The sequence below is a fragment of the Pistacia vera genome, unplaced genomic scaffold, assembly GCF_008641045.1.
Source record: "Pistacia vera cultivar Batoury unplaced genomic scaffold, PisVer_v2 Contig461, whole genome shotgun sequence".
Taxonomy (NCBI): Eukaryota; Viridiplantae; Streptophyta; class Magnoliopsida; order Sapindales; family Anacardiaceae; genus Pistacia; species Pistacia vera.
In genome coordinates this window covers 1,978,002-2,001,242 of record NW_022196292.1, presented here as the reverse complement: position 1 = coordinate 2,001,242, position 23,241 = coordinate 1,978,002, and the positions used below count along the sequence as shown (strand labels likewise).

The window sequence follows — 23,241 nt, the reverse complement described above, 5'->3', positions numbered from 1 at the left end:
CAAACGATATATTCCCACACGCGAGTTTTAGAAAATACAGTGCGGCGCATGTTAGTGCGCTAGATTGCACTGACACTTTTTTGGGTCAAAGAAGGGTGCATGTTAGAAAAAAAGCAGCCCACGTTAGTAATATGGTTTTTGGCTTTTCCGGAAGTCCAAAATCACTTCTCAAACCACCGTTGGACTCCCAACAACCTCCTCTACAAAACTCATACCTTCAATTGCCGACCTCATTTACTATTTCCAACCACCTCCAATAATCATTAAAGGTATTAGTTTAACAGTGGGAATCTAGAATAAATACAACCAGGTAGACCTGACAAACGGGCGGATGTACCCGCAGGTCAATGGGTACCCGTACCCAACGAGCGGGTACGGGTAACACATATTTTGACCCATAAGAATCTGACCCGTACCCGACCCGCCCGTGACTTTTGCGGATGGACCGGGTACTACCCGCGGACCCACAAATTTGAAATTTAAAAAAAGAAAAAAAAACTTATCACTCATCTCACTCTCAACTCAAACCCTAATCTAAACCAAAACAGCAAAACTTATCAGTGAAAAAAACAAAAAACGCAGCAGCTCATTCTCTTCTCTCACAGGCCATAGCAGCTCCACGACCACTCCTCAGTCCTCTCGCAGCAGCTCCACTCCCTCACTCTCTCACTCTCACAACAGCTCCACTTTCCCTCATTCTCTGACTTCTCTCACGGCAGCAGCAGGTGCCAACAGCAGCAGGTCATGGCAGCAGCAGCAGGTCACGGCAGCCCATTCTCTCACGGCAGCACCAGATCTCCTCTCACTTGTCAATAAATATATAAGGTCTCATAAGAACTCTATAAGTTATTATTAAAAAAATGAGTTGACCGAAAAATTGGAAAAGTAAATAAAAATGAACTGAAACATGTGAAATGATGTCAAGAGTCAGGAATAATTACTGATATGAAGAATAAAATGTTACTTTCGTCCAAAATTGATATAGTATTTCTATGGTTGTAGACAAAAAGGAAGGACCAAACCCAATTAACCACTCACATTTGCCAGCCCTTCCACGCTCAAATCCTCCAGCAGAAATAAATTGGTTGTCCCCTTGACTGGTTTTAAACATGCTTGTGTTTTCCGTTGCCCATGTAAAAAACACATCCATTCCAAGATCTCCATTCAAGGCCTGATTTACTTCAATCACAGCAACAACACAAAAAGATCGTCCCATGGTTTTACGATCATTAATGTCCCTGCCAACTTTTTTAACCCTTCTGCTATCCATCTCACTCCATAATCTTAGAGTTCCATCCAAGCAGCATGTTAGCAGCACATGCCTAGATGAATGTTTTGCATCTCCCTGGAATTGCCTTCTCGTTGATGGCCTCCATTGAATCATTGCAATGGGCTGAGGATGACGTAGCCTGACTTTGGCATATTCAGATTTTCCATCACTGTAACAAACTAAAACACACTTGCCTGCCTCATTAGATCCTCCAAGGTCTGGTTTATACATATAAGCTGCAGTTGCAGAAGGTCCCTCAATAGACCAAGTTGCAGAAACAAGATTTTGAGGCTGATTCTCTTTAAACTTCCAAGCTATTTCCCAGGATGTGTTTTGCTTTTTCCATAAAACGATCTCAATTCCACCAGCAATGATCCCATCCCCAGACCCCGTCCATTGAATTGCCTCCACCTTTGTACGTTGTATGAGTACTGCATTCTGGCTCCAACAAAAAGAACCTGAATATGAGTAAAAGAAATTTGAATTCGAACTAAACAGAATATTTTAAGAAATAATTAAAACAGCTGATTATCTGATTAACAATCAGCTAGGTATATGGTCTTGTGCATCTGATTTCATGCTTCTTCACCGTTTTTTTTTTTATCTCTTTTGAGACACATATGCTGACAGAAGAACCCATAAACTCGAAATGAAAAGTAACAAAGATAAATATCAGAATAAGAATATGGTAAAAAGCAGTATAGTGCAACGCGAATTTTTTTTAACTTCAGCATTTGATGAACTCAGCAACGTAGTTCAGACTCCAATGTACGTGTTATAACAACCGACATTGCGAAAAATTTAGAAGAAAAAAAATAACTAAACAAAAAGTAACTTATAATTAACCAATTTTACGGCTAACATTTCTTATGAACTAAACCATAAAAATTGTGAAGAAAATAGTTTTCTTGCAAGGCTAAGTATGAGTAATAGAGAGTGTGTACTCATGCTAGTAGGTTTCTAATATTCTTTCCATCAACTTTCTTGGTAAACAAACAGAAAAGCAAACGCAGAAAGACTCTTAATACCTTTGGAGGTCCCCGAATCATGAGTAAAGACATAGATGCAATTCCCCGAGGCAGCAGCAAGGCCGCCAATTGAAGGAGCTACGGGAGACCAAGAAACGGCACTGACGGGCGTTGTATCATCGGAGAGCTCGAAAAATTGGCGAAAAATGGGACCAATTAGGGTTTCATCTTGGGAGAGGGGAGAAGGAAAATGAGAGATCACCAGAAGAGAAGATGCTCCGTACGCCACCCATGAGTAACCGGCAAACTCCGGTAACCAGTCGATTGTGGATAAGGATCGGGTCGGTGCGGCCGGGATGTACTCGGATCGGAGAAGAGAGAGTGGAAGATGATCGACGGGATCAACTGTATGATTCGCATTTCGAAAATTAGCGCTTGATTCTGCTTCTGGCATCTTTTCTTTTTGAATTTTTTGGAGCTCGTCCGAGTGAGATCGAGCGGGATTGATCAAGAGCTGTTCTATTTATATACTGTCTTCACAAATCTATATATGATTGTTATATTCGTTTAGAATAATAATTCATTTACAAACTCATACTATAAATACTACAAGAACTGATGTGTTCAATGTGATCGAATAATTTATATTAAAGATAAATATAAAAAGAAATTATATTAGAGACAAATATAAAAAGAAATTATATGAAAGATAAATATAAAAAGAGCAAACGATATATTCCCACACGCGAGTTTTAGAAAATACAGTGCGGCGCATGTTAGTGCGCTAGATTGCACTGACACTTTTTTGGGTCAAAGAAGGGTGCATGTTAGAAAAAAAGCAGCCCACGTTAGTAATATGGTTTTTGGCTTTTCCGGAAGTCCAAAATCACTTCTCAAACCACCGTTGGACTCCCAACAACCTCCTCTACAAAACTCATACCTTCAATTGCCGACCTCATTTACTATTTCCAACCACCTCCAATAATCATTAAAGGTATTAGTTTAACAGTGGGAATCTAGAATAAATACAACCAGGTAGACCTGACAAACGGGCGGATGTACCCGCAGGTCAATGGGTACCCGTACCCAACGAGCGGGTACGGGTAACACATATTTTGACCCATAAGAATCTGACCCGTACCCGACCCGCCCGTGACTTTTGCGGATGGACCGGGTACTACCCGCGGACCCACAAATTTGAAATTTAAAAAAAGAAAAAAAAACTTATCACTCATCTCACTCTCAACTCAAACCCTAATCTAAACCAAAACAGCAAAACTTATCAGTGAAAAAAACAAAAAACGCAGCAGCTCATTCTCTTCTCTCACAGGCCATAGCAGCTCCACGACCACTCCTCAGTCCTCTCGCAGCAGCTCCACTCCCTCACTCTCTCACTCTCACAACAGCTCCACTTTCCCTCATTCTCTGACTTCTCTCACGGCAGCAGCAGGTGCCAACAGCAGCAGGTCATGGCAGCAGCAGCAGGTCACGGCAGCCCATTCTCTCACGGCAGCACCAGATCTCCTCTCACTTGTCAATAAATATATAAGGTCTCATAAGAACTCTATAAGTTATTATTAAAAAAATGAGTTGACCGAAAAATTGGAAAAGTAAATAAAAATGAACTGAAACATGTGAAATGATGTCAAGAGTCAGGAATAATTACTGATATGAAGAATAAAATGTTACTTTCGTCCAAAATTGATATAGTATTTCTATGGTTGTAGACAAAAAGGACTTAGAATTGAAATCAACAAGCAAGTTGGACCAACTTCCTCGACCACCTTCTCAATCCCCACAAATCAACTGCGACAGATCTCACCATAATTATGATTTATGCGCAATCATCGGTCCTACAGTTCTTGACTCCACAACATCTATTTTGTTCCTTGTCAACTCTTCCACCTCAATGCCGCCTTCAATTGTTGAAAAAATTAGGCCTTACCCTCGAAAATGGGGGAAGTTTATGATGAACAGAATCAAAGAACTCACCATAACATCAAGCCCAGAAAGTCCAAAATGTGAAGTGCAGCACCATGTTCCAGCTTAAGTATTTAGTGTAGGCGGGTACACTAGAAACTTCTGGCATGAATTTAATGACGGGTTCATTCTCCTCTTTATCACCGTCAAGTCAATCTTCCCTCATCAAGATTTTGTTTTTGTTATCAGTAAAGCTCGTGATTAGTAAAAAATGTGTAAAATGTAAAAGGCTGCTGCCATTTTCACGGGTGACCCATACCCGCCCGATCATGAAAATATCGACCCGTGAGATTTTTTTACCCGTGAACCCACAACCCGTTGCTACCCGGACCATACCCGCTCAACCCTCCAGTTTGCCAGGTCTACAACCAAGTATCAATTTGGGATTTCACTAATCCTGAGATTGGAATATGTTGTCTACTCATTTAAAACAAAAAATAGAATAAATTATTATATCAATTATAAGAAAATAATTTATATAATTAATTTTATATACGTATATATTAGTTATTAGTAAATATTACAAAGGTTTTTATTGACAAGAATATAATTTATTAATTACATAATGTGGCCGTTATATGATAATTATATCTCATTAATGTTAACGCGGGAGTTTCCCTGATAAAAATTTTAAAATGCAAAAATTATAAACTACGGGTTGGCTAATTATAAATATAAATTTTGTTAATTTATTAAAAACAATCCAATCATTTAGGACGATTACTTAAAAATAAGTATATATTAACCACAACTCCTTCTATCATTAATTAAAACAAACTGGAAATTGGATTCATAAAATTTCACATGAAACTACTCATAAATTGTACACAATCATAGTAAGTGTTGGAATATTTTATTAAATTGAAGAAATAAGTGGAATGAAAGTGACGGTGGTGTAAGTTGAGAATTTGAAAAGTAAAAGGTTAGTGGATTAATGGAGGAAGTTTTAAGAATTGAAAAGTGAAAAGGTGGAAAATAATAGTGGAATTCAATGTTCTGTCCCACATTGAGTAGTATAAAAAGATATTTTTTCTCTCATTTCAAACACACCAAAAAAAGAAAAAATTGAGAGCTCTTTCAATCTCTTATTTTCTTTTTAGTTTTTAAGGTTTTCTTTTGTTGGAGTTAAGGTTTTATTTAGTTCGTTATAATAGAAGAGTGATGCTTATCTTGCTATTCATTTGTCGTTGTATCCTGAGAAACAAACGCTGCTCAAATCCTTGTGCACCTGAGTTAATGAGGCAAATTTGTTTTAAGGAAATTGTGTGTTACACAGGCCTCGACATTCTTCTAATGTTGTATTCTTCGGATCTCATCCTATTGTTCTGAAAGATTTCTCACACGTGATCAAGTTGTTGGTATTGTTTATTTTATTGTATTATCTTTTTATTTTATTGATAATTAATTATATTATTTTATATTAAAAATATTTATTATTTACGGTTACTAATATAATAGTTGATTATTTTATAACAAGATTTTTTTTAATAACAGTAAGAGTTTCATTAAGTTTGGCTATGCTATCATAATTAGGTGATGAAGGAAGCCTAATATTTTGGAGGTTTTATTAAAATAAGAAATATTGGTGAGCCCTTTCCTAGCTATAGAGAGCAAAAGGTATTAAAGAAAAACAAAAATATTTTTTAGATATGTTATGGCTAAAATGTATGCTGATGTCATCATCACTAATCAGAATTCAACTCCACTAATCAGAGTTCGCCATGTGCATGAAGACAAACAAGAAATAGCAAGACAATCCTTAAACCAACTCTCATGATATTTTATGCACCTATCAATCAAAATTTCATTTAATTTAAGAATATAGATGAAAACTCTCAACAAATTAGAAGGAAAGAAGATCTTCAACAAATAAAGAAAATTTATAAAAGCACTTATTACTTTAAGTTGGGAATACAACAAATAGACAACTCTACTCCTCACAACGAGATTAATTTTCAAATTTAGAAACTTATTTTACAACAAAGACACTATTTAAAAAAGACTGACTTATCATTCTTTTAAGATATCCCGACCACTTGTAACCTTGAGAGATCATGTGAGAGGTTGTTCTCTTTGTAATCTTCATTAGCGATCACAAAACAAAATATAATACAAACACAGTGGACGTAAGACTTGCTCATAGCATTCGAACTATGGGTGAAAAAAACCAGTTAACTGGTAGCTTAAACCAAACCGGTTTTCGGTTTCAAATTTTTTTTGAACCGAACCGAAAATTCGGTTTGGTTAACCGATTTTAAAACCGGTTAATTAGGATTTATGATTGACTGCATTTTTCGGCCCAATTCGGTCACACTCCACTTTGGCCCTTTTTTTTTCCAGGTTTTTTTTTTTTTTTTTTTTTTTACTTGAATTAAAATTATATTTATTGTAATTGAATATTTGAATTCATATAATTTTAATGTACATCAAATATTAATAATTTAAATTACAAATCAAAGATTGCAAAAACAAAGACTATACAGACTCTGGTTTCAAATTATAAAGTACACAAAGACATTTACAAATCAAACATATGCAAACTAAAAAATAGTCCCCTGTTGCCAACTTAGTTTCCACCCTAAAATTACAAATCAAACACATGAATAAAATAAGAAACATATTTCCACAAAATCCAAATCAAACACATGATTAAAACTAGCAAACACATTTCCACAAAACAAACATAACAAACACATTTCCACAAAACAAACCTTAGTACATTTCCAAATCAAATAACGAAATGCAAACTTAGAAGATACACAAACAAAGTTCAGAAAGACAAATGTAAATATAACAAATCCATAAAAAGATTTCAAAAGAGGCCTCCAAGCAAGCAACAACCGTCAAACTCCAAGCACATTCCAATCCATTGTCAAAACAAAAAAGTTCCACAACTGGTTAGGTAGCTTCCATTTTAAATTTCTTTCTTTTTATAAGTTTGTCCAATCAAATCTAGAAATTAGTAAATAGAAGAACAAATGAAACTAAATAAAGTCATAGTATATACCATTATACCTTGTTATTGGAAATTTGGATTGCCCTTCAATCATTTAGTTGAGGACGAGTACTTTCTACTCTAAAAGATGAAAATTCTGCAAAAAGTTGGATAAACACATAATTAAATAATTGAAAGTATAATTAACAAATCCAACACATACATAATTAATTAATTGAAAGTAAAGGCAAAATTTTACCCAACTCAATTTTCGTTAACTCATCCAAGGTGTCTTCAATGACTAATGGTGCACGCATAGTCCGAATCTAATCTTGTGTGTAGAAAAGAGCTTCCACCATTTTCGTAGTAAAGGAGCTACGAAATGGATCCAATACACGACCCCACGTACTAAAAGCCGACTCAGATGCAACAGTTGAAACAGGCATAGCCAATACATCTCGTGCCATCAAAGAGAGAACTGGATATTTTGTTGAATTCATCTTCCACCATTTCAAGAGATCAAATGTCTTGTCATTGTCATCTTCAATGTCATCCACTAAATACTTATCCAACTCTGATTTAGGCTGATTAGCTTGGCTTTCAATCTTTCTCTTTTTAAACTTAACCCTCATGTATTCTTAAGGATCAATATCAACATCATAATCATTAAGTGCACTTGCACCTGAAGATTGCTGACTTGACTGCGTAGTAAGAGCCCTAGCCACCTTACACAAATTGTAATAGTTAAATAAAGACAACAAAGTTTCCATCACTTTTTTCTTTAACTTATCAGCAGTAAAAGCATTATAAGACTCACCAATCACCCAATCAACATATTCTCACTTGTCCCTAGGGTCTAAAACAACCGCAATGAATAACATTATGTTGATAGTATCAACATTTAACCAATATTTGTCAAATTTTCCCTTCATCCTTACCGCCATAGAACTTAAGCTAAGATCATGATTATGACACCATGCTGAAATCTTCATCCTAATGCTATATATCTGTCGCATGTACTCATTACCAGTTACATAAAAAGAGCAGGACACACGTATGGTAGCATCATAGAAAATTTTCAGAAACCGTAACAAGTACCGGGCACATTCCCAATCACTATACGTAGGCAAACCCTTTGACCTATCCCCACTAGAAAGCTCATCTCTGTACTTACTATCTTCTATTTCCAATAATTCAAATGCTCTCTGGAATTTAACTGCAGTATCGAACATCAAATAAGTAGAGTTCCACCTTGTTTCTACATCAAGCACCAAATGACTCTTACTTTCAATTTTTTCTTTCTCTACACACTCCATAAATCTCATTAACCTTGTTGGAGAAGACCTCACATATCTCACTACAGCACGAATTCTAAATATGGAGTCATCCATATCTTTTAACCCCTCTTTTACAATCAAACTTAGTATGTGTGCATAACATCTCATGTGAAGAAATTGACCACCCAAGACATTTCCCTGCCAACTTGATAACCGAGTCCTAAGATAGCTTATACCTACATCATATGAACTTGCATTGTTGACCATTATTGTAAATACTTTAGAAATACCCCAATCAAAAAAGCATCTCTCCACTGTCTTCCCAATGATTAAACCTTTATGACTACTTATAAGACAAAAGTTTAAAATCCTTTTGTGTAGTTGATAAGAGTGTCATTTATATATTTTTATTCCTTCCATATTATGTTTTTTGTTATGTTTTATGCCTATTTGAGTTGATTAGAGTTTATTTTGTAGGTTTGGCATAGTTGGATAGACTTTAGGAAATAAGTGATAAAAGATTAGGAAATTCCAGATTTTTGTTATTCTGACCAGTGCTGCGTTTTTCAGGTTTTTCATGGAGTCAGATTTCTCGATTACAAAAGTGTTCTTCAAAAAAAGTAAAGTTGATGAATCAAAATTTCTAGGAAGGTATTATGGGCGAGAATCTGAGTTCGTTTGGGTCTTCATTAGTTGTTGCAAAACCGGACATGGAATCCTAGTCGCGGAAGGATTTCCTGGCTGAGTATTGAATCTTCGAATGGGCCTAACTGGAGCGTCAGATATCGAAAGCGGGTGATTCAAAAGCCCAAATTCATCTACACATCCTAGACTACAATTTTTATGAAGTGAACGAGCCCAAAAAAGATCTTTTACATTGCGATAATCCTGGTGCAATCTGGAGACGAATTATGTTTTCCATATCTGATAAGATTTTGACAAATCTGGAAGTCTATCTTCTAGGAAACGTCTAGGAAAGAAATTTCATGATTCTTAGGGTAGAATTAAGGAAAACACATGTTATTTATTGATGAATTGTTAGGTTAAAAAGGGGAGAGAATAGAACAGCAATAGTTTTTAGTTTTTTTCGGTTTTCTTTTACTTTCTACGTCAAAATGTGAGGCTGATCTTTCTTCCGCAGTTTAAGGGGATTTTGAAGCCTAAATTCATGTCATTGGTGTAACCTAACTTCAGTAACATTATTCTCAATCTCGTTTTTATTGGAATTGTTTATATTATTCTGTTTTAATTGTTTATAATTTTCTGTTTGGGTGATTTAGTAATGGCCTGCTGAATTATTTTATCGGAATTTTATCTGTTAGAATTAGGAATTGTGATCCATAATTGTCCTTTTTCTATTCAATGGATAACACATGATGATAGATGATTATGGACAAGTTTTTATTATGTCATCTTGAATAACATAACCTAAGTTAAATAATCCGAGCTTGTGTGATTGTTGCTTAGATTGATCTATTTTCCTAATTCTTAAGGCTGTCATTGAATTAAACTTAGAGATCTTATTCTAGGTTGTTTGAGGGTTAGGATCTACTTGAAGAGCTTATTTCAGTAGTGACGATTAAGGGAGAATTTGGGTAACAGAGCTTGTTGTTTCCTAGGATCAATAGTTCCATAATAACGAGATAGAATAGTGTTACGGTTAGTTCGTGTCCAATGCATGTTTAGGTGGATCTTGAACTGAGAACTGATTGTTTTTAATCTGATTTTTTCTTCCATTAGAGACTTTTTTGTTTTACTTTAGTTTGCCTTGATTACAAACCCCTTTCATTACTCTGTTGTGTTGTCATGTTCACTGTTTAGGGTTTTATTGTGTTGTTTTCATTGTGGCTATTAACATAGAATATAGGATTTAATCGAATCATTCCCTGTGGGATCGACCCTTGCTCACCCTATATACAATTTAGTAGTTAGGTTAGTAAGGTTAGTTAATTTGGTGCATTCGGCACGCTACCAGTAGTTGCCAATCGTCATTGATGAAGTGAGCCGCAAGACACATATAGTTGAGGTTCTGACAACTTGTCCATGTATCAGTAGTGAGACAAACTGTGTGATTGAACTTACTAAAAAACTTCTTTAGATTTTCACTCTCTTCAATATAAATCTTGAAACAATCTGTAGCCACAGTCTTACGGGAGGGCATTTGAAACCTAGGCTATGCCGTAGTCATCACACGACGAAACTCCTCACGCTCCACAAAATTAAACGGTAGCTCATCGATAATGATCATTTGGGCAATAGTTTCTCTAATAAAATCTTGATCAAATTTCCATGACAATAATGAAGATTGTGTAGAGGTGGCAACCGCACTTGAGAGGTCACGTGATGCTTGTTGAAAGAATAACGTCTTCTGTCTCCTATCCACCACATTCAAAGGATACTTTTTACACCTACTTAAGTGGTTACGTAGACAACTTGCACCACTTTTACTTGGACAAGCAAGAACATTACCGCAATAGTTACATGTTGCCGTCAAATCATCCTTATTCTCACACTCATTTTGGTGAAGTGATCCACATTTCAGATGTATTCTTCCTACTAATAGTAGATTTTGCATGTTTGGGACGTGAAGGTATGGGTGGTCTTGGTGTAGGTGCTTGAGTGTCATGTGAAGTGTCAAAAGTGGGTGTGTTGTTGTCACTAGTCGAAGATATCTACAATTGCATAAAAAAAGAATATGCATTAACTATTTGTGGTTAGTCAATGCCCAATAGTCTAAGGCACCATGCATTTATATTATTCTAAGAATCAAAATCCTATAACAGTCAGAGAGATATAATCGAAAATTGGAATTGGAATTGGAATTGGAAATAACTAACATTTCCACATGTACACAAAATTACCAATGTAATAAAGCTCACTAACTTTCTTTAAATCAGCAGTACTTGGGACTTCCTCACTTGAATTCCTGAAACGATTAATTATACACAAAAATCAATACAAATAGTGAACAAAATAAAATACAATTACACTAAAAATGAAGTAATTAAATTACCTAGGAGAGGACAACTTCTCGTATGCCTTTTTCAATCCTTTAATTGGATTGCACCGTTTCATTTTGAAAACTAGAATTCACAAAAAATAAACATATAAATAATCAATACTCAAGTGTACACATATAATGGATGGTCGGGCATTTGTTACAAATTTACAGATAAATATAAGCAAATTGTTTAATCAATCTTAATCTACAAATTACTAGAATTTTAATGCTAACAGCATAAGGAAAACTGAAGCTACATTAGTACCTAACAACTAATGTGAGTCCTCTGTATGGCAAAGATCATCCTTCAGGCAGTCTTGCAAGGGAGTCCTAACAACCTACAGACTGACTGCAAAATGGTGCACAGCTACCTCACGTAACAAGTGGAACAAACATTCAAGCAAACAAAAAGAAATATCCACTGACACAGAATAGTGTCAGATAAAATAGAGCATTTGATCAACATGTAAATTTGGTCTACAACTAACCATTTTTCTTCTTTATTTTGACATTATTTATAATTCTTATAAAGAAAGAGAGATTTTACCATTTGGTGTCATGAAGCTTCAAGATTCAGCTTAACTAAACTAGCAAGAAACTTTTAAGTCTCGTAGAATTCAAAAGTATTCATATTCATAACCTTTCAACAAAAATCTACATGTTGATTCACTTATAAATTTCCAGCAAACCCATTTCACATCGGCAAGTGCCTGAGTTAAAACCAAAATGCTCTCTCTCAACTAGAGAATCCAAAGAAAACCCTCTTGACTATGCTTCAAGGGTTGAAAATTTGGATTTTGATTCAGAAAGCCAAAGAGAGTGCCTCCCATAAACTTGAGAAATTCCATCCCTTTTAAGTACCAAATGCTTCAATTTCAATTTAGTAAACCAGAAGGCAAAATAATAAACACAAAACGAGTTGTAGATATATGGGGGCTCAGATTCAGCTCTGAAAGTGAAACCTTGAGGAGTTCAATGGCTGCAACAAGGAGTTGTCTCCGGGTTGCCCCGCCAATAAACCGGTCTCAAAGAGTCCTACTCAAAGCTTGAAACCTTCATCACAACCTCATAACAGTCAGCTTTCGAAGAAGAGAGAGAGAGAGAGAGAGAGAGAGAGAGGAGGTCACCCACAGGAAACAGACGACGACGTGGAGACTAGAGTGACGACGGTGACTGCAGTTGAGGTCATGCAGTAGGCACGCGTGAGGGACCTGGGAAACCTAGACAGCCACGGTAGTGAGCCAACGACTTGGTGAAGGAAGAAGAATGGCGACTGGCTGACTGCAACTGGTGGCTGCCGACTGTTGAGCTAAAGATCGGCAGCGTGAGCAAAGACCGGTGGCGTGAGCAACGTGAGAAATTTGGGTGGCTACTGGCTGAGGCGTGACCGCGTGAGAATAGAGATCTGAGAACTGAGAGATAGTGAGAGTCCGAGAGAGAGTGAGAGACAGAGAATGAGAGTGAGAGTGAGAGATTGAGACTGAGTCACTAAGACTAAGAGAATGCGAGAGTTACTAAGGTGAGTGAGGTCTGATTTGAGTAGTGACTTGAGTAGACTGAGTACCGTGGAGCTACGGCGTGCAACGTGCGTGAGTAGTGAAGCAGTGAGAATGAGTATTACTGAGTACTGAGTGAGTAGTGTTAAGGTGTTAGACAAGTTAGACTGTTAGGGATTGCAAAATCAAAAATGTAAACCACATAATTTTTTTTTTTAAATTCAGTTCAGCGATTCCAGGTAACCGGAATTAATTTTGCCAAAAACCGAAACCGAACTGGATTTTCGGTTTTTTTTTAATAATTGAACCGAAACCGAAAAAAATCGGATTTTCGGTCTGGTTCAGTTTCCGGGTTTTTTTTTCCACCCCTAATTCAAACCACTCTAAAAATTAATATAATCAACTTGTTATTTATGCAATAACTAACAAGCAATATAACCACAATACTATAAACACTCACAATCATCTTTTAAGTCTTTTAACACTTTACACGTGTGTAATCGTTAGTGTCAAATCACGCATTAACAAGACACAAATCCAATAAATTATGAGAGCAGTTGGATCATATTATTGATCAGGAATCAGTAGATAGCACCCATGATTTTAAGGTCGTGTCATCTTTCATGTCTATCTTAAGCCTGTAACCCTACTATGTGCAGATTATAGAAGTCCAATAAAATAAAGAACTGAAAACAAAACTAACGACCACAGTTAGGCAAGGGCGGCTTCAAGTCTCTTCAGCCGATTGATTGAGAAGAAAAGTTCATGTTTTCTTCTCCTTTTTAATTCCAACGTGCCAATATCAAGATATATACCCCCAAACTTTGCTACTGCGCTTAGTCAAGGAGGCTTGAATTTTGTCCCAATTTGTTTAGAATAGATCGTTTGTTTATGGGAAGAAAAAGCCATGAAGCTTCTCTGGAAAATTTTCTTATGACGATCCAAGTGGAATTTGTTGACACTTGTTAAAAGAGGAGAAAACTAATGACTATAGATCCTTCAATCTAGAAGAAACACCTCTGGCTGCTCTGCTAACTGGATTCTAGAAAACCTTGTTAGCTAAGTCTTCCGTTAGGCATATAACAAAATTTAAGGAAAAAAGTCATCTTAATTATAAGGAAAGCTGTAAGTGTGGTAGACTGATCAAAGGAGTCAATAGTTAATAGATTTAAAAGTACAAATTATAACTTACAAATTTTTATTCTACTATATAACAATTCCTTTCACATTTAACCAGAGTATATTTCCATGGCTACGTTCTTACAAAGTTCTTAATAAATCTTTTTTACCTTTTTAAAAGAAAATTCCTAACCAGTTATACTGAGGAATAGCTGAACGGGGAGAATCAGAATCTCCTTACAAAATCCAGTCACACTCCATAGAAAAGTTAACAGGATCATAGGCTAGAGATCCATCATCTAATGAGAAATCCCCACAATCAAACATGGAGTCATTTATGGGGTAGACAGGATCCTGGTGATGAACATTCATGACAATACCCAATAACTGATTTCTTTGTTCTTGCAACGCCATAACTCGACTTTGTATTGATTCCAACTCAAATTTCAGATCCTGAACCATCTTATGCAAGTGAAAAGTAGTCCCAGCACTGCCATAAACAGGGTCTCTGAGCCTTGCTGTTGCTTCATAAACTATTGCTTTGACAGCATCCTCCCTCTTCGTCTCCTCAGCCATCTGTTATCATAACAAAACACCAAGATCGATCTTAGAACTCTTACCCGGACAAACCTGTAGGGGGTTTTCAATTATGGTATAATTAAGAAGATGGCATGGTTTTACTTGTTGATACTAAGCAGATGAATGAAACAGTAATATCATCAACAATTAATCCTGGATATGTAAAAATTAAATGAATATGAACTACCGTGAGACCGCTTATTCCTAACCCAACATGAGCTTAATGAAAAGTTTAGATCCATTTGTGAATCTTCCCCACCTGAATCATTTTAATGACATTGCTAGCTCCAAAAACTCTATGCACACAGGCAAAGTTTTCTATCTCATCGATTGGAAAATATGGTGCAAGTATGCAATTGTTGTCACATCTCCGACGTAGCATCTTACAAGCAGCACAAGGTTGATGAGTCCTGGTTCTTGACACCTTTTCAGAACCCATTTTTTAAGGACTATGGTGGTTTGGGGAATAAATAATCCAAGTATATATAACAGAAAGAAAAGCGAAGTTGCCAAGAAACAGGTAAGTATATAGCTTGTTTATGGGGGACTTAAATTCAAAACTTCAAGTGCAAGTAAGTGGGGGAGACGCACTTGTGGACAGTTTTAGGATGATGATGTGTTGAAAATTGAGCTAGCTTACTGTTAGGGCAGTAGACCTAACAGTAGTAAACTATTGTGGTTTTTTCCCCGAACAAGTCGTTGATGCTGAAGTTAGTCACTATCACCACCAAGGAAAAATCCCATTAGGTTTAGGTGTAATCCAACTTCGTCTTTATTCTATATTACAAATATTGTTACCAATTTATCCAGATATGACAACACTAAATTTTCTAAGTTGGAAAAATCATTTTCTTAACAAAATCTTCGAGATTGGAACCCATTAATTTGCAGTTGCATAAAATCCTGCTTGTTTTCTTTGTTTCCACGTTTTCTGTGATGGTTAATATTTTCAACTTATTGTTCCTTGGTGTAGAAAAATATTACGTGGTTATCATATTAAACTCACACGTGGTTTTTGCTCCTCATTGTCCCCTACAAGGGTTTGGACTGAAAAAAGACTACAAGCTATGATGAAATTTCCAATTGACTTGTTTTGAGCCTAGCAGAATAACATATTAACAGGCCATTTTCTCCAAGTGACAATAATGTATCGATCATCTAAATTAACATATCCACATGGGTTAAAACTTTGATAGTCAACCCTTGTATCACTGCCGACACTGCGTATAAAATCTGTGTTCCAGTGGACTTATAAGCAGAGGAATTGAATCCGTCTAAATAACCTTTTTTTTTTTTCTCGTTGAATCTTGTACGTGCATTTCTTGTTTTGCTTCTTACAGAAAGGTGGATTTTACACGAAAATTCAAGCAGCTAAGAGTCGAACGGGGCTAAAGGTAATAGGTCTTAGGATATTATCTGTTTAACTGTTTTAAGTCAGAAAGAATAAATGACAGCGCATCTCAGCTTTCCTTTTTGATAAACAGCTTCAAAATGACAGCGCTAATATTCATAGAAAGAAGCAAATATTATAAACGCAAAAGAGATGAGAGAAACACAGGAAAAAAAAAAGAAAAAAAAAAAAAAGGAGATTGGGATCCAGAGACACGTGAAAGATCCACCAATTTCAAAACCTTATCTTTACTCAATCCCCTGTATTATGAAAAGTGGATTCTGCTAAGAAGCAAGAACAAGTAAGAGATTGTCTTAGTGGGAGTTTTAACTTTTAAAACTAAATCCAGACCGTCTCTTTGTAACGTCCTTCTTCTTCCTACGTGAGTTGGAATCAAGAAGATTTTCAAGTGATTTTCCTTTCCTGTTTCGAGACCTTCCTGATTCTTTCAAGAGTTCAGCAAGCCTTCTCTTTTCGTCCTCTACATCTGGGTTTGCCGTTCCAAGCTTTTCTTCTCTCACCTTAAGGATGTACTCTAATATCTCAATTGCATCTTCTACCCTGTCATAATTAACACACTTCTGTGTTCAGCAAAGCAATTAACTATACTAATGCCTGCCTAGGAAATTAATCAAAAACACTAGACATTAGCACATGTGTATATAGTATATACAGCTCTGCACCCACAGAAACCTATGCAGGCAATTAAGCCTTGAATAATGACACCTAATATGTTCCATAGTCTTCATGTCAAGATAAGGAGATATGGACTCCATCCAATTGCATGCCGTAACAGAAAGGCAGGAAACAATCGCTGTTCCCAAATGGCTAACCTGATCTTTCTCCCTAAAAAACAGGGTTCATTAACAATATATAACACCAAGAGTAGAAGTCGTTGAATTATTATCACCTTTATGTATATATATTTCGTACACAAACAGGAATAGTTTATTAGTATATTAAAAAGGTTTTAATTGAAATCTATTGTGGGCTTAAAAATACAAATTCCATCTGTGAAACCTTATGAAAGACGGAAATGGATTTTATTCTTGATCTAAATTCACTTGAGTTCCCAATGAGTTATTATATGAACTATCTGTTAATATTTAATGGCAAACCAAACAAGTGGCAAGAGCAGAGAATATAACTAGCAAAAAAAAAAAAAACTGGTTAAAGAACTAAACAAAAACTTGGAAAGAAATTCTAAGTGTGCTCACCTTCCCAAGGCATCATAAGTCGCTGCGAGGTTGCTGTATACTCCAAGAGTGTCCAAGTGATATGAACCACATTCCTGCTCTAATACCCCCCTTGCTTCTTCAAACAGCTCAGTGGCCTCATTTATCCTGTACAGCTGCAGACAAGCCAGTCCCATCTGGTTCAAAACGATTCCAAAGAATGCTGATTTACTCTCCCCACTTGCTCGCAGCTTCACTCCAGCACTCTCAAAAGAGCAATGAGCCTCCCCATACCTCCCAAGCATATAGAACATCACGCCCATCTGCGCTTCTATTCCTGCAATTGTGTTACGATGCCCAGGGGCGTCTCCCAATAATTTCATAGCCTTCTTCAAGAGCTTCAATGCCTCCTCATGCTCATTCAAGGCTTCATAGATTGCTGAGATTTCTGTCAAACCATTGGCAATATCCTCAGAAGCAGCTCCAGGCTCTGGTTTTGCGTATATTCTCAAGGCATTCTCACAGTAGGATTTGGACTCCCTTAGTTTGCCAATCTTGTAGTATAGATCTGCAAGGCGAATAAAAACTGATGCTACAGAAAGGTGATTCTCACCCCTAGTAGCTTTGAAGACTGTAAGTGCCTTCTGATAGGAAAAAATGGCCTCATCGAAGCGGCAAAGAGAAATATAAATACTGCCAATGCTAACATCGATGGAAGCAACCTCATTCTCTTGACCTTTAGCTATCATTACCATGCTAGCCAGAACAAGGTGCTCGAGGGCAGATTCATAATCTCCCTTTGCCTCGCAGACAAGAGCCATAAGCCGGCGATCAGCTGCTTCTTCAAGAGAGGCTGGTGGACTGTGCTCCTTGTGGATTTCAAGGATCTTCTTACATAGGTTTTGTGCCTCATCAAATTGCATTGCTTGTACATGGGCCTCAGCTAAGTACCTGTTGTTTCCATATTAAATTATAAGAAAGTTAAACTATGCTTGAAGGTCTACAACTATAGGTCTCAAACAATTATAAATGATCTATGACGAAATGTTTCAAACACAATAAGAAAATGTGGATGAAAAAAATTGTAAGAATATTAGAAATTAGAATACTTGGTGTGGGTTCCCAAAGGGAAAGTAAGAAATTTCACTCTTAATATATCTTAAATACTTCCTCCGGGAAGAAACAAGTGATAAGCAAGTTCCACCATTAGTATTATTTGAATATACTAATTAGATGAGAAAACATTTATAAGTAATCAAAAGCTACCTTCTCCATGGGTAAACATAATTACAGTCACATATGAGAAAACAATTATTTTTTGAATACCCGTCCAATAAATCAAACACTAGATTTAACACAATAGAAATCATTGACAGTTATATCATCATACGATGGAAAAAACTTAAATACGCTCTTCATTATCCGTTAACATTATTTAGTTAATAGATATATAAGTTTTTTAACACACCTTCAAGCAGTGTTAAATGTGGGCACGTACAATGAATAGGGGAGGCATGAATAAGAGAAGTTTATGTATGCTGATTGTTCATGAAACATGAGAGCCCACAAGCCCCGTAACGTAACGGGCTAGAGTGGGCTGATAAATGTCCAACCATACAATAAGACCATTTCAAAACAGTACAAGTTAGCCTCCCGCCAACTAATAAACTAACATGCACCACGAGTCGTTAATCTTAACCCAATGGGAAAGACAATCAACCCTTGAGTTTTGACATACAAAGCTTACCTACAAGTTTCAGCAACTCTTGGATCCGAATCACCGAGAGCCTCAATCTGGATCTTTAAACCCGACTCGTAACACCAAACGGATCTGTCCAACAAACCCATTGACGAATACGTGTCCCCCAGCTGCATATATCCCGCAAACTTGGCCAGAGCATGATCCGACCCATTTCCAGCATCCGAAACCTCAATCGACCGCTCTAAAACCGGAACCGCCTCCTCAAACCTTCCCAAACTGCAATAAATTGCCGCTAATACGTGCAAGCTCATAACCAGCTCCAGGCCCTGACCCTGACCCGAAAACCTCTCAAATGATTTGGACGCTCGAATTGCATAATCCAAGGCCTTGTTCGGGTTATCACCGGAAGAAATTGTGTCTCGGGCCAACTTGAGTAAAAAGGGACCCAGATCCGGGTTGTCTAGAGATGCTTCATCGATAGTGACTTTTTCCGGGGTCTTTATTGTGGATTTTGCGCGAGAGTTGGACGGTGAAGGGGATGGAGCTTGCTTTATGAGTGGAGATGGTGTTCGATGGCTGTCAGTTGTTACGCTTCGGGTTTCGGCTAAGAGAATTTTTGGCGACGGCATAAAGGGTGGGGTTTTCACAGAGACTAGACCCGGCATTGTTGCCAAATGGATAGCCAGAAACTAATTTTTTCAGAATTTAAATCAGACGCACACACGAAAAAAGAAAAATTAGAAGAAATAAAGATGAGAAGGTGGGTTAAGTTTGATGATGATGATTGTGGTGATGGTGATGGTGGTGGAAAGTTGCTTGGAAGAAACGTCTCATGATCAAAGAATTTGAGTACTTTAATTTGATAACTATTTTTAAAAAGAAAAAGGGGACGAACAAAGATACGAAATCCATTGATGATATATGGGCTTTAATGAGTGAGCTGTATGTATATATTATTGAGGAGAGAAGAAGATTTTTATCTTCTTTCTTCCTTCAATTTACGTTCCCATCTTTTCTTAATAGTCTCAACTTTCTTCAATTTATGTTCCCATCTTTTCTTAATATTCTCAACTTCCTTCACCAACTTGACGCTCCTTTTAGCCTTTCGTCTTTGCTTCCTCAGTAATGTTACTCCAGTTCCTCTGCTACTGTGAGTGGCCCACAAATGTTTTCCTAACTCTATTACCCCCTTATCTCGGCTGGTGCAGTGGTGCTGGTCCTGCTGGACGTTGGTTACACCTTTTTAAAGGAATTTCCGTTTCTACTCATCAATCTGACACGTGTAAATAAAAAACTACGTGAATTTAGAAAATATAATATTATTTCATCTAATAGATATTCCCAGCCAAAAAAAAAAAATCTCAAATGATCCACCATCTTATCTGATACAGACAAATAAATTAACTATGATTCAAATGATTCACCATCTTTATATTACACCAAGAACATCTTTAAAAGATTCTTTATTATAAAGATGATAGATCATTTGTCAATAAAAATAAAAATTTAATAGACTATTTATTTTTTAAATATAAATTAAAAAGTAAGTTTTATTCTCTATATTTAGAGAGTCAAATCTTACTTTCTATCTCAATTTTATTTAATAAATTACAAATTTTTATATATTTTATTATTGATTATCTCTCCTATTAAGAGCATCTCTAATGATGTTCTTTATCTTAAAGAGCATACGTCTTCATTGATTTTTAAATATAAAGAACAAAATTTTTATTTAAATCTAATAGACTCTTTAAAATTTTATAAAAGAAAATATGTTTTTTCAAGAAAAAAACTTAATAGGAAAGATAAATCATAAAAATTTATTATTTATTATTTAAAATTCGGATAAAAAGTAAAATTTAACTCTAAACAAGATTTTCATGCCCTCCTAGATTATTTTCAATCCAAAGGAAGGAGATTAAAGTAAAATTAAACATTTGATTGTCTTATAGCTCTGGAAAATGTTCATAAATATACGTTATAAAGAACGCCAAGTCATTTCTTTAAATAGACATTGTGTAAATAGAAAGTCTAGATCAGTGCTGCTGGTCCTGCTTTTGTCCCTTTCTGGTTGTTTTGGTTAGGCACCCCTTGCCTCTGGGTTGTGCTTTGGGCGTGGGCTGCTTGAATGCTTTGTAAAGGAAGTTTCATCCTATAGTTTTTCTTGTTTTCTTTGAGACTCTACGCTTTGTGTGCTTTTGTGCGCGAGCCGTAGTGCTCGGGGCCTTCGCCCTTCTTAGTTTTCATTCTTTATTCTTTTATAAAATTACCTCTTACTCAAACAAAAAAGAGAGTTTATACAGTAACGGATCTAGGAATTTCCCTCAATGGGGTGAAATATAAACCAAAAAAAAAAATTAAAACCAATCATAACTACACTTTTTTTTTTTTAATTACAATGAGTTTCAATAAAAAGTTATAAAATATAAAAAAATATCTTCAAAAAACACAATTTTTGTAAAAGTAGAACAATTTTTCGATAATTGTATTTGACTAGTTTTCCTACTATGAAAACGTTGGATAATCATCTCATGTCAATTGTATCAGATACATTTTTTTTCAATATAGATGACTAAGCAATCATTCATCCATTGATCTCCCATTCGATTGCATTATCGATTTTTCACAAGATTCATTGTAGAAAAACTCTTTCAACAGTCGCAGTCACAACTGATAAAACTAATGCAACTTTCACAAGCTTATACACCAACGTATGCAAAATTTCTTTTTTAAACCGAACTAAATTCTTAACCAAATCATCAATTCCTTGTAACTCAGCAAATTTATCACAAGAACGTATGTCAATAACATAAATCTTAATCTGGTTCTCAAATGCTATCAACTCAAGTGCAGAAAAATCAAATAGATAAAACTGACCAAACTCATTTCCTTTTCCTTTGCTTCTTCTTTCTTTCTTCTTTACGGGCTTTTCTCTTTTTTTCTTCATTTTTGACAAACAATCCAATTTATATATAAAACAACTTCTTTGAATTATGAAACTGCTCCAAGATTCTCTTATTCTCGCCAATTAGCTTTCTGATGTAAAAATGCTCAGATTTCTCCCCTCAGTTAAATGCAAACCCAACAGTTCTTATTCCTTTCATTTTCACTCCTAATAAAACTTTTAAAAACTAACAAATCCTCTTGCATAAAAATAAAAATCACAAAAAATATGAAATATATATACTTGGATTAAAAATAGGGTTTTACAAAAATAAAATCTAAACTAACTGTGGGAGCTGTTCCCAAAATCTCATAATTCTATAAGTGTAAAATTTAGATAAATATAAGATATGGACTTTTTTCAAAAGTTGAGTGGGGACTCTAGGCCCCCACAAGTCATTAATTGGATCCGCCACTGAGTCTATAATATTAATACCATATTGACATTGTTAAACTTAATACTACAGATCAATGCATTCATGTAGCAGAATTTTTATATACTAATTATTAACTATATTTGAAATAAATATAAGTGAAAAAGAAAAAGAAAATGGTATAAATTTATTAGTTAATAATATGAATATTACGGTATTATACACTTTTTCTTGTATAAATAAAACATAGATTCATATTGTGGCACTCGTTTACGTCTGTTGCTTTTTCTTCGCAAGGGTTACATAAGTGGAGCTGTAAAAGAAAAACAAAAAAAGTGGAATGCTATGGGTTTAGACTTTGCATTTACGTTACAAACATTTTGTAGAATCTGTTCAAACTCTTATAACCGTTTAGCTTCATTTTTATTACATTTTGTTGATTTGTTGGAACAAAGAATATTATATAATTAGCGGGAGAACGACATTTTCCCATCCAAGGTTTGGCAAAACCCCAATAAATAAAAAGTGTATCATGCTTGAATCTAACTGGGGTTCGCGGTGGTGCAGGAACTGGCTCAGAAAAAAGAGGGATTCTAGTTGCAAATATCTAATGAAACCGTCACTGGAATTGAGATCTCATTTAAAGAGAAAGATATCAAATGTTTGGAGTTTCTTTTTGTATATTATATAGATGATCCGATCCGCAAGGACCATGATTGGGAATTGTTTGATGGTCTTTCTCCGAGTAAGAGGCGAAACATAATCAACTTGAATTCGGGACAGCTATTCGAAATCTTAGTGAAAGACTGGATTTGTTATCTCATGTTTGCTTTTCGTGAAAAAATACCAATTGAAGCGGAGGGTTTCTTCAAACAACAAGGAGCTGGGTCAACTATTCAATCAAATGATATTGAGCGTTTTTCCCATCTCTTCTCGAGAAACAAGTGGGCTATTTCTTTGCAAAATTGTGCTCAATTTCATATGTGGCAATTCCGCCAAGATCTCTTCGTTAGTTGGGGGAAGAATCCGCAC

General features: G+C 35.8%; 3 protein-coding genes across 3 annotated transcripts; all 3 read right to left on the bottom strand.

Annotated features, from left to right (window-relative positions):
• Positions 1 to 937: 937 nt before the first annotated feature.
• On the bottom strand, positions 938 to 2,817 carry LOC116145457. The gene is made up of 2 exons (XM_031430908.1): positions 2,299 to 2,817; positions 938 to 1,728 (listed from the first exon to the last, which is right to left on the bottom strand). Exons 1-2 carry the CDS (start codon positions 2,690 to 2,692, stop codon positions 938 to 940), a joined length of 1,185 nt encoding a protein of 394 aa, XP_031286768.1. The 5' UTR covers positions 2,693 to 2,817.
• An 11,447-nt stretch (positions 2,818 to 14,264) lies between these two features.
• On the bottom strand, positions 14,265 to 15,185 carry LOC116145384 (LOB domain-containing protein 1-like). Its single transcript, XM_031430850.1, has 2 exons — positions 14,885 to 15,185; positions 14,265 to 14,622 (listed from the first exon to the last, which is right to left on the bottom strand). Exons 1-2 carry the CDS (start codon positions 15,062 to 15,064, stop codon positions 14,284 to 14,286), a joined length of 519 nt encoding a protein of 172 aa, XP_031286710.1. The 5' UTR covers positions 15,065 to 15,185; the 3' UTR covers positions 14,265 to 14,283.
• A 790-nt stretch (positions 15,186 to 15,975) lies between these two features.
• Positions 15,976 to 19,557, bottom strand: LOC116145401 (protein KINESIN LIGHT CHAIN-RELATED 1-like). Its single transcript, XM_031430866.1, has 3 exons — positions 18,938 to 19,557; positions 17,233 to 18,141; positions 15,976 to 16,576 (listed from the first exon to the last, which is right to left on the bottom strand). The coding sequence occupies exons 1-3, from the start codon at positions 19,555 to 19,557 to the stop codon at positions 16,342 to 16,344; spliced, it is 1,764 nt and encodes a 587-aa protein (XP_031286726.1). The 3' UTR covers positions 15,976 to 16,341.
• Positions 19,558 to 23,241: the final 3,684 nt, after the last annotated feature.